At 33.5% G+C, this 12,306-nt stretch overlaps 1 protein-coding gene across 8 annotated transcripts in view; it reads left to right on the top strand.

Moving 5' to 3' along the window:
• ATF2 (activating transcription factor 2) overlaps positions 1–12,306 on the top strand; it is a 95,364-nt gene that overhangs the window by 70,277 nt on the left and 12,781 nt on the right. For 6 of the 8 annotated variants that reach the window (XM_055289803.2, XM_063645603.1, XM_063645602.1 and 3 more), the window contains 2 exons: positions 1,670–1,819; positions 5,995–6,201. In XM_055289803.2, coding sequence (XP_055145778.1) covers positions 1,670–1,819; positions 5,995–6,201 — 357 coding nt within the window. Of the gene's footprint in view, positions 1–1,669; positions 1,820–5,994; positions 6,202–6,647; positions 8,765–12,306 lie in introns of those variants that run through there. The other 2 variants (XR_010122375.1, XM_063645606.1) reach the window with 2 other exon arrangements.

Raw genomic sequence — 12,306 nt, 5'->3', positions numbered from 1 at the left:
TACAAAAATGAGCCGGGTGTGGTGGCATGCACCTGTAATCCCAGCTCCTCAGGAGGCTAAGGCAGGAGAATTGCTTGAACTGTAAAGGTGAACGTTGCAGTGAGCTGAGATCATGCCGCTGCCCTCCAGCATGGGCGACAGGCAAGACTCCCTCTCAAAAAAAAAAAAAAGAAAGAAATTTAATAGGATTGTACACTAAACAGTTAACTTGCTATGTGTAACTTATATCTCAAGAAAACTTTTCTTTTTACAAATTGACTTTATTTTAAAAATCACACCCAGAATATACAGTGATTCGCAAGAGAGAGAAAATGTCCACTAACATTTGTTCACGCATAATTACTGCCTCAGTTGAAATTCTGGTGATATTTTCATATATGCTTCAGTTTTTATGAGATCTGAATCACATATGATAGACAGTAAGAAGATAGGCCTAGATGAAAAGGAAGAAATTACAAGTTTTGAAATAGTTATAAAAATTTCTGAATTGTTCTTAGTTGAAGTGAATGGAAATACTTGTACTAGTATTATTTGGGGGTCTTTTTTAAAAGCTCTTCTCTCACTCACCCCTTTCTGCTATACTCAGGGAAGGAAGGAAGGAAAAGATTGCCAAGAATATGTGTTCTTAACACTTAACACCCCAGACAGTTATTTATTTCTAAGAAGTTTTGGAAGCACTGGGTAGGCTGCAACGTGGTTCTCACATCTCTGTCTCTCTCTTTTGTCTCTCACTTGCACTCGCTCTCACTCTCTTATTAGCCTCCATCCCCTCAAAGATGCACCTCTATAAGAATCTTAGGAAAGTGTAATATACATAACTCTGACTCCAATTTCTGTAATAATACGTATTTGGGGCCCAAGAACTACATCTCAGTTATTAAGAACAATATCAGCAATAATATAATAATAATAGTCTCAGGTCTGTTGGATCCCTGAAATCCCTTTCATTGCTGAGATACTGTAGTATGATTATCTTTGCAAACTATTTCATATTTACAGATCATAACAAAGCCACCTTAAAGATCACAATGACCATTTTCACTAAAGAAACCAACTTCTATCAGTTAAGAGATATGTTTGTTTTGTACCTTTGTAGCAAATCATTATATCAGTTGCTAAAAGGAATACCCAAAAGTATAAGATAATCTGTGCTCTTAGCTTACTAACTGGTTGGGAGATAAAATAGTTGCATATGACAAATTTTTATTGACAGCATAATAAGCTTCATTCAAATTGTTTCTTGATAAAGTGGTAGACATAAATATCTAGATCTATCATGCTCTGAATGTGAGTCCAATACAATCCAATAATTAACTGGCAAACCTGCAACAGCAAAAGAGAACTAGATCTGCTTACTGGGGACAGGGAAAACCTAAGAGAGACAAACCCATCTGTAGGTTCTTGGAGGAGGCTCAGTTTGGGCCCATTTGATCTCTGTTTGCAGGTTTGGTGCCAGTGCTTACTTGGACAATGACATAATGTTACATTTTTGAGGCCTTTATTATTATTTTCTCAAAATTCACTAGGAACAGCAAAATACAGAATCCTCTAGTAGTACTAGGCAAAAAGACTCAGAGAAACTACCTAAGGTGTTATTGTTTGTCTTGTTGATATTCATGATGATCTTTAAGGACTTAAAAAAAATTTTTTAATGGTGTTTGCATTTCAGAGATTAAAAGCTGCTTTGACCCAGCAACATCCTCCAGTTACCAACGGTGATACTGTCAAAGGTCATGGTAGTGGATTGGTTAGGACTCAGTCAGAGGAATCTCGACCACAGTCATTACAACAGCCAGCCACATCCACTACAGAAACTCCGGTATGTGTGTTGTTTTTATTATTCAGCACTCTGTCATCTTTAAACAGACAAGTACAGTGTAACTTATGACTTATTTAAAAAATATTACTCTGGTCATGTTGTTATTCCAAAGGTGTATCAAAAGCCTCAGGAAAAGGTAGTTCAGTATACAAGTATTGATACAAAAGTAAACATAATAGAGCAGTTTTTCTGTTCAGGACACCTGTAAATATTTCTGTGGGTGTCCATATATGTTGGTCACAATTCTTTTTAAAGAAAACATCTTTTTCTGTTGATTTTAGGACAGTGAAACTAAATACTGCTTTGAGAAATTTCCTTTACTCTCTAGTTCCTGATTGAGGAAGTTTATAGAGTTATGACTTTGGAAAATAGTTATATAACTAGAAAAATAATATTAGAACCTTATGGTGAGAAGAATGAAATTGTATCTTGTTTTCTTATTGTCCAAAACTACAAATTTGACATAAACTGTAACTATTAACACTAGATATTTTTTCTTGCTGTGGCATAAACAGGTTTGATTTGAACTGTTCTCCTATGTAACCAAAGTATTGACGTTACAGGAAAATTTAATAGGTTAAGTTCTGTAAATTTTATAGACAATAACAACTTCTTTGTTAAGGGATGCTGTGTTCTTCAGAAATGTATGTAACTAAATCTTACGTTCTTTTTCAAGTAGCAAAACTAAGATTTCTAAAGAATCTTTTTGGATCTCTTCTTAAAAAATTATTGATTTTCCTTTTTCCTAAAATGCCATATGTTTATGATTACAATGCATATCATATTTTAGTATTGTGTTGCCATCTACAACCATTAAAGCGTGTATGTCCCAAAGAGGCAGATGTTTTTTTCTGTTTCCGTTACTATCAGAACAAATAATTCTTGTTTCTGCTTTTAATATTTGCTCACTCATTGTAAAACATTACTGTTTGTTATTTATTTGTATAAGTAACCTTATCTCACTTGTAGGTAATCAGAAGTCATTTAGAGAAATAGGTAAATATTCACACACATACACACATATGTAGGTATTACATGACTAACATAAATCAAATGATTCCTGAATTAAAACTTGTGAAACATCACCAAAGGAGCAAATATGCTTTGTGGCAGCTATTTATACTAGAGACCCCTTTCACTTATCTCTAGTTTGTGACTGCCTATGAGATGATTGATATTGTTATATGCCTGCAGTGCCTTTCTAATTCTTTCTAGTAAAGGATTATTTTACTCTTGTTAAATGTTTCAGAATTCTATTTAGACCTTTTATCTTTACTTGAAGAATATTAGCATTGGCATTAAAAAGCAAAAGTTTTCAAAGAAACACACTAGATTGCCACCTAAACATAGGTATTTACATAACTATATCTTGTCTTTTAACAACTTAATATATAATGAAATGTAGTTGTGGTTGTCATCCACTAACCAACTTTACTTAGGGACCAAAAGGGAAAATGAGGGGCTGAGTGATTGTGTATGTGTGTTAATGTTATACCTCAGGGTTTAACAATGATTCACAGGCCATATGCACCCCATGGGTGTTTTTGTGTGGTCTGCAAGTTAAGTATGATTTTTTACATTTTTAAAGGGTTGTTTTTAAAAAATGAATATAATTTATTTTTATTGTCCTTACTTTCTTATGCTAAGTTTCCCGGGATCTAATTTTTATTTATATCTTTATATGTTTTTGTATTGGATGGAAGCCCCATAAGGGCAGGACTTCTGTTTGTTCACTGCTATACTTAGTTTCTAGAATAGTTCCTATAAGTATTTTCTGAATGAAATGGAATGAATTAATAGACATGGGGAGAGAAGGAGCAGTATACACTTCTAAGAAGCCTCCAATCCTTGGTAGGCATAAAGATATACAAATGTAACTCTGAGTAGCAGAAATTAAGCTTCTGCTATTCTGCTAGTACTTATAATTAGTCTTTGCTATAATGAGTTAAATCAATTAAAAACAAAAATAAACTGTTCTCTCTTATTCAACCAGATGAGTAAAAGAAAAAACCTGCTATTCTCAATAAAAAAATAGGAGGATGTGGCTCATGCCTATAATCCCAGCTCTTTGGGAGCCCTAGGCGGGTGGATCACCTGAGGTCAGGAGTTCGAGACCAGCCTGGCCAACCTGGTGAAACCCCATCTCTTCTAAAAATACAAAAACTAAGCTGGGTGTGGTGGCGGGCACCTGTAATCCGAGCTACCTAGGAGGCTGAGGCAGGAGAATCACTTGAACCCGGGAGGCGGAAGTTGCAGTGAGCCAAGATCATATCATTGCACTCCAGCCTGGGCCACAGAGCGAGACTCCATCTCAAAAAAAAAAAAAAGAAAAAGAAAAATAGCAGGATGAAGAAAAAAATTTCAAGATTGTAAATCTTGAAGCCAGCCATAGAAATATTTTTCTAAAACATTAAGTTGCAATTATGTAAGTAAAAGAAACACTCTAATTTAAATGCTTAATCTTTATTACAATTAAAATATTTCTTTTTTGAGACGGGATCTTCCTCTGTTGCCCATGCTGGAGTGCAGTGGTATGATCATGGCTCACTGCAGCCTCGACTTCCCAGGCTCAAGCAATCCTCTCCCACCTCAGCCTCTTGAGTAACTAGGACCACAAGCACATGCCACTGCACTTGGCTGATTTTTAAAATTATTTGTAGAGATGAGTGAGGTTTTGCTATGTTGCCCAGGCGTGAAATACTTTATACATGAAATAACTCTCTTTGTAATGCTAGTTATTTGGACAAAGAAATGATAACTTTATTTTTTGGAATTTGTTGGAGTGAAAAATAGTTTGTTAATTTACCTGCAGAATTTATCTTGAGCTTTATGTAAGATTTGTATTACATATATTAGGAGAAAAAAATTTTATTTGTACATACTATTTTAAAATATAATAAATTATAGGTAAAAGATTGTTTTCAGGCTTCTCCTTTGGATTATTTGCCTATAACCACAAAGTGTTCTTTTCTCTGCACCATTTCCAAGAGCTCATTTTCTTCTTTCTTTCTTTCTTTTTTTTTTTTTTTTTTTTTTTGTATTTTTTGAGACTGAGTCTCGCTGTATTGCCCAGGCTGGCGTGCAGTGGTGTTGTCTTGACTCACTGCAACCTCTGCCTCCTGGGTTCAAGCGATTCTCGTGCCTCAGCCTCCCGATTATCTAGAATTACAGGCATGCACCACCACGCCCAGCTAATTTTTTTGTATTTTTAGTAGAGACTGGTTTTCACCATGTTGGCCAGGCTGGCCTCGAACTCCTGACCTCAAGTGATCCGCCCGCCTTGGCCTCCCAGAGTGCTGGGATTACAGGCATGAGCCACCATGCCCGACCAAGAGTTCATTTTTTGACACCCATATTCATTTGTTCTGTGGCACAGTTTTGGGGTTTGTGAAAGGCTTGAAGGTACCTATTGTTTTATAGTCTTATACACTAGACAATATTACTAGTGACTGAAGATTTCTTTCTCTTGCTAATCTGAGATAACCAAGCTGATTCATTGGGGAGCAGAGGGAACAATTAAAATTAAAATTAAGGCTCCTGTGGGATTCTCCCTACCAGAAAAATGAGTATTAATAAATACAAGAACTTGACCCTTAGAAAAAGACTGTGACCCTAAATTTCACAAACTGAAGAAAAGCTGAATATACCAAAGAATATACATATTTTCATTCCATAACTTTAGAGAAACAAATTTTAAGAAAATTGACAGTTAATATGAGATATTTAATTTAACAATAGCATAGAAATCATGGTTTTCTATCATGAATTTAAATAGGAAGTTATTAAACGTTTTGAGAAATTTATAATCAGTTTTCCAGGGATTTAATAATATAATAAAATCTGTTAAAATATACTTGGAACAATATTTCTATATATCATTTGTATTGTATTTTAAATTTTTTCATATTTGTATGTAAATGAAAATATTATACATAAAGAATACATTTGCTGTGACGTTGCATTAATGAGAATTGTGTTATAGCATAGCTCATAACATAAGTATATTCAAGAAAGAAGTTAAACCGCAGGGTAATTTTCATATTGCCTCAACATACTGATGTATTCAACAAGACTTAGAAAATACAGTTGCTGTCCCCCTTTGACACTCTTTACTGCCTATGTCAATTCACTCACTAGATACAAATATAACAGGCTTTCATCTCTGTTTATAATAGGCTTCTCCAGCTCACACAACTCCACAGACCCAAAGTACAAGTGGTCGTCGGAGAAGAGCAGCTAACGAAGATCCTGATGAAAAAAGGAGAAAGTTTTTAGAGCGAAATAGAGCAGCAGCTTCAAGATGCCGACAAAAAAGGAAAGTCTGGGTTCAGTCTTTAGAGAAGAAAGCCGAAGACTTGAGTTCATTAAATGGTCAGCTGCAGGTATGGTGCATATATGTGAATTTTGTTTTATTTCTTTTTTAATAATTGTGAACATAGATTTTTTTTTTTCTAGTTGGGCCTCCAAACATTTTAGGACGTGATATTGGGTGTGTATGGAATCTGTAGTAAATCATAGTTTTGTAAACCTGTTTGTTTGGATGCTGAGATGAAATAATATAAAACTTTCAACACTGATACAGTGAAGAAATTTAAAATGTGTTTACCTGCGTACAAAAGTAGCTAAACTATCTGGTTTGAACTTTATAAAGTTGTGATATAAAGTGCAGAGAATTTTAAAATCTAAAAATATCACTGTTATTTCACTTTTCTTGTCTTTTTTTTTTGGTTTATAGCACAACTATAAAGTTGCTTCAGTAGCAGTTTTTATTTTTAAATTCTTTCATTCTTTGAATTATAAATTTTGTTCTGTTTTGTTTTATTTAAAGTGAATATATTGCTCGTGAAAGGTGCCAGATTGACAGCTTTGGAAACTGAAGGACTCTAATTATCCACAGACCAGGTACAATATGGCCAGTGGCAGTACAGATCATTTCATACTGCCCTGCCAATGTGCCTCAGATACATTTCTTAAAACCTCATGGAGTAAAGTTTTAAGGCAGCACCGAATCTATTTCCTTTGTTTTTCTTCCTTCCTTTTGTTTTTGTTGTGTTTTTTAACGTAAATATTCTCCTATATAATCTTAAACTACCAATTGATAAGTATCAACTAGAAAATTAATGAATTGCAGTTGTTATTAGTCTAGCTCAATCTTCTGAATTATCCATACCCAGTTAAAAATGAATCGTTCTGTATAATCATAATTGATAGTAAGAGACCTGCTGTCTTCTTAAATCTGTCTTTGAGATATCACCAATATAATTGTCTGTTTAAATGGTTAGGAAACAGTTTTTAGCATCAGACATAGCATTTAACCAAATGTAAGTTTTATAATTTAAATTTTTTTTAATGTGAAGCAGACATCTTTATTTAAGTCTTTATTGTGCTTTGAATATTGACATGATAGAACAAATAGATTGTCTTGCAGAACTTATTTTTAACGATTTTATTTGAATGATTTAGAAGAAATTTTTAATACAACTTACCACATCACATAGACTTAAAATATGTGCTTATCTTCTAGGGTTTATTAAGAAATGTATTTTATCATTTATCATCTGATAAATTGTTTTTTTGTTTTTGAGATGGAGTCTCACTCTATCACCTGGGCTGAAGTGCAGTCGTGCAATCTCGGCTCACTGCAACCTCCAGCTCCCAGGTGCCAGTGATTCTCCTGCCTCAGCCTCCCAAGTAGCTGGGATTACAGGTGCGCACCACCACGCCCAGCTAATTTTTGTATTTTTAGTACAGATGGGGTTTCACCATGTTGGCCAGGCTGGTCTCAACCTACTGACCTCAGGTGATCCACCTGCCTCAGCCTCCCAAATTGCTAGATTACAGGAGTGAGCCATTGTGCCCAGCCCATCATCTGATAAATTTTTAATCAAGAACAAGTTTCAGAAATTTTTAGAAAACATTTCTAAATTTTCATTTTTTTTTAATAATATAGACTGTAGGTACTAATTTATTCTGCAAAAATGGCTATTTTATATCAAGTCTGTTAGAATATTTATTATTCAAATTTTCAAATATTATTACATTAACAAAGTGATTTAGGTATGTGTATTTTTTTTTGTGTTCTTAACTAACAAAATGTTCTGAATGACCCGCTGTTTTAGTTGTACGACATAAAACACAATCACTGTTGTCTTCAGTTGTCCTACCTATAGAATAGATGTGGTAATACCACTTCTCTGTGTTGTTACATAAATCGGTCAATTCAAGGGTTTCTTCGTACAGAAAATTTTAACTAGTAAGACAAAATTACCATTATTTTCCTTTGTAATTTGGCTTATTGTGCCTTATTGAAGAAGTAAAAGTACCTGAAAACTGTGAAGTAGTACATACATATATGTTATTATTTACAGGGATTTTAAGCTGGGCAAGTTTTCTGCTTTGACCCATTTTAGAGCAATCTTAAATAGCTTTTAATGAGATATTGCTGTTTCCTTAGTTACACTGCAGCACTGGCTACCTCTATTAGCCCTTTATTATTGCAGAAAACCATGGAAAATTAAGTATTCAAAATAAATATAATCTTGACTCCATTTATTTCATGTTTTTTCTGTCACACAGTCTATTATTAAATTGTCATTATTGTAGCAGTGCTTTGTATATACTTCCTAATTTGGGTAGAAGTTTTTTGATTGGAGAAATAAAGATAAGATTTATCATTAGGTAGAAGTTTGCTAACATCATTTTTTGAAGCATGAGACTATTATATGGCAGCTAAATTTAGGAAATCACTAAATTAAGCTCTACGTTTGAACTTGAGTTTAGTTAATACCTTAAATTATGTACAGAAGAAGTAAAGCCAGTATTTTTGATCATTAAAAACTGGGTGATGATGGCATCATCTTAGATTTAGAAATTCATTTTAAAATAGGAGCCAAAACGATATATTATCAAGGATTTTATTTAAAATACTTCTCCAAAAAAGAAAAAGCATTATATCCATCTATTTATATTAACCTGGGAAAATATCTGTAATATACATATTTGTATGGGCAAAAGAAAGTTGTTGGAAACAGCCCAAATGTCCATCCAAGATGAATGGATAAACAAGTTGTGGTTTATATGTACAATGGAATATTATTCTGCCATAAAAAGGAATGAAGTATATGCTACAGTGTAGATGAACCTCAAAACATTATGTTAAGTGAAAGAATACAGAACAAAACATCAGATATTGTATCATTCCATTTATGTGAAATACCCAGAATAAACAAATCCATAGAGAGAGAAGGCATATTAATGGGGGAGGGAGAATAAGGAGAAACTGCTTAGTGGGTAAGGGTTTTACTTTGGAGCGATGGAAATATTTTGTTACTAGACAGAGGGTGGTAGTTGCACAACATTGTGAATGTACTAAATGCCAGTTTAAACTGATTACCTTTATGTTATATGAATCTCACCTCAGTAAATTACCAAAAAAGGTCAGTTACATCTAAATTAAGCATTATTATTATGCTTAATAAAGCATAATCCTTTCTTATTAATAAAAAGGTTTACAGTTAGATGGGTAAATGTATAAGTATAGGAACTGGTATAGAAATGACTCCCTAAGTATAGGTAGCATTTTAGAAATGACATGTACCAAGGTGCAAACGATGGTGAGGAGGGAATTGAGAGCATGGATGGTCTGGGAAGAAAGGGTACTTCAATGATGACTTTCTGTTATTGTTTCAAGTCAATATATTATTTTGACTTTTTGTTGTTTTCTACTTAATTTGTCAAGTAAAATAAGTTTTTTAAAAGTGACAGATTTTAGCATTCAGAATGTGAAGAGTTAACATGCCTATAATAGATTCAGGGAGAAAAATTTCTTTCAGTCTGCCAATAGCAAAACAGTTAACTGTGAAGAACAGAATGACTTGTAAAGAAAATTGAATGTCAAAGAAATAATTAAACCCTACTTTATGTGAAAACATTAATCAATTCTGTATTTTCTTGATGATCCTTCATGTGACATGTAGGCTTAGCTGATCAGTGTAGTGGGCTGTAATGACCCATAGTTTACTTATATATTTTATACGTAATACAAGATTTAACAAGTGTTGAGGTATGATTGTTCATGTTTTTACCAAATACATATTAGGCCTTAAAGAAAATATATTCAACCTTATTGCCGCATTCACTAAATTTAATCATGTTTTAGTTTTCCCAAATCATTGCTAAAAGAGCAATTTCATCAAATTATATTAGAGACATTTATAGTAATCTGGACCAAAAATTGAATACTGTTGGTTATAAATTATTGGTTTTTTTTTTTTTTTTTTTTTTTTTGGGAGACAGAGTTTTGCTCTTGTTCCCCAGGCGAGTGTAATGGTGCAATCTCAGCTCACTGCAACCTCCACCTCCCGGGTTCAAGCAGTTCTCCTGCCTCAGCCTCCCGAGTAGCTGGGATTACAGGCATGCGCCACCACGCCTGGCTAATTTTGTGTTTTTAGAAGAGATGGGTTTCTCCATGTTGGTCAGGCTGGTCTCGAACTCCCGACCTCAAGTGATCTGCCCGCCTCGGCTTCCCAAAGTGCTGGGATTACAGGAATGAGCCACTGCACCCAGCCAATTACTGTATTTTTAAACTAATATCTATTTTGTTAATTTTGTTATCTTTTACTTGAAATGGTTTTTACCTGTTGATAGCTTTGTCTTTCAGTTATACTCATTATGGGGGTTAATTTTCAGTTTATAAATGTAGCATGTTTCCTTAAGAACAAAAAGCAGATTCCTTTTGTTTAGGTGCTAACAGTAGCAGCTTAACAGTTACTCTGTGGTACAACTTGATAATTATTTTTGTGTGGATTTGGCTGTTATATTAGGGTTGGCGCAAATGGAATCGCAGCTTTTGCCATTAAAAGTAACGGCAAAACATACTTTTAATGGCAAAAACTGTGATTCCGTTTGCACCAACCTAATAACTTAGATACTGCAAAATGTGTGTGGAGTGGAAGCACAATAAATTAATAAAAGCACACTTTTATAGCTAGAGAATTATTTACTCATAAGTTAATGATGTGGAAAAGGTTTTGTTTATTGGTCCATTGTCTTATAGAAAATGAGATTAAATCTTTTATTTCTGGTACCAGACAGTATTTTATTTCAGTATTTATCACTTGAAATAGGAAAAAATAGCAATAATTGGAAGATACTTTATAATACCTTTTTGATTTAATTTCTGAATTCTATGATCTAACTATCTTCCACTTTTTTCCACTGAGTTTTTAACTATATTCTAGATGAAAGAAAGGGATATTAGTGTAGCTGCCATCATCTCATGCATTTTATTCTGAGTTTGAGATCTAATACTTATATTTGAAGCTTTTACTAAGAATCTTCCTAAGCCTTTGTTTCTCCGTTAAACTGATAGAATAAGTATTATTAGGAAAAGCAACTGAAATAAGGTATAGAAAAATGTTGTAACTGTACTGTGCAAATGCTAGTTATTTTTCATTCTGTCTTTATGCATCTATTATGTGCAAGGCATAGTATTAGATATGGGTAACAGTGAAAAAGACATTGTCTTTGCACTTACAGAATTTGTGGTCTAGCAGAGGAGACAGACATGAAACAAGTAATTAAAGTGTGAGAATAGGAGTCATTCTCATTCATTTTGCAAAGTGTTTCCAAAATATTTTGTAGCTCTAGTGAGAACTCTGTCATCTTTTTTTCTGTTAAAAATATAAATTTTTAAAAAACTAGTTTGTTTTCATGTGTAAAGTTTTAGATTCCACGATAACCCTTGGAACTGTGTGGAGGGAATCTTGATACTTAACTGCCTTTTGTGAGGATTAAACATTTTAAAAATTCATAGCAATGAGAAATTCTGCAAAATAAGAAACTATTCAATACTGTTTATTTATTTTTGGGGGTAATGGCTGAAGTAGAAAGTCAAAGATCATAAATTTAGGGAATACCTGATATTCGTGGCCAAATATCAATAAAAGTTTCAATTGATTAGTCAGTTGGCTATCATGTGATGATTTCAGCAGGCTGATTTACATTACATAGACAATGTAAGAAAAATTTGTTTGCTGCTATGTAATTAACCTTTGAGTAGCCACATTATTAGAGTGGAGCGGTGGTACAGATAATGACAAAATAATTTACATTAGATTTTAGACCAGAATGATAATTTCTTTTAGCATCTGTTCCATCTTCCCAAATATGTTTTACTTTGACAAAGTGATGATTTCTCACATTTGAATGGGACTTTTACATGTTCAAAATGCTTTTATATCCCTTATTTTACTTCATCTTCAGAATGACCCAGGAAGATAACTAACATATCCTGCAAGTATACTAACTCACAAATAGTACAACCAGAAGGACTTTGGAGGCTGAATCCAACTAAAATCTAGTCTAAAATAATCCACAAAATAGTAAGAGGTGTACATTTTTTTTTCATTTAATATTAAGTCTTTTTGTGGCTGAACATCCCCTTGATATTTATTTTGGCTTAAGCAAACTGGTTTTGTGTGTGTGTG

The sequence above is a fragment of the Symphalangus syndactylus genome, chromosome 8 (genome assembly GCF_028878055.3).
Source record: "Symphalangus syndactylus isolate Jambi chromosome 8, NHGRI_mSymSyn1-v2.1_pri, whole genome shotgun sequence".
Taxonomy (NCBI): Eukaryota; Metazoa; Chordata; class Mammalia; order Primates; family Hylobatidae; genus Symphalangus; species Symphalangus syndactylus.
This window is presented reverse-complemented; position numbering and strand designations above follow the sequence as displayed.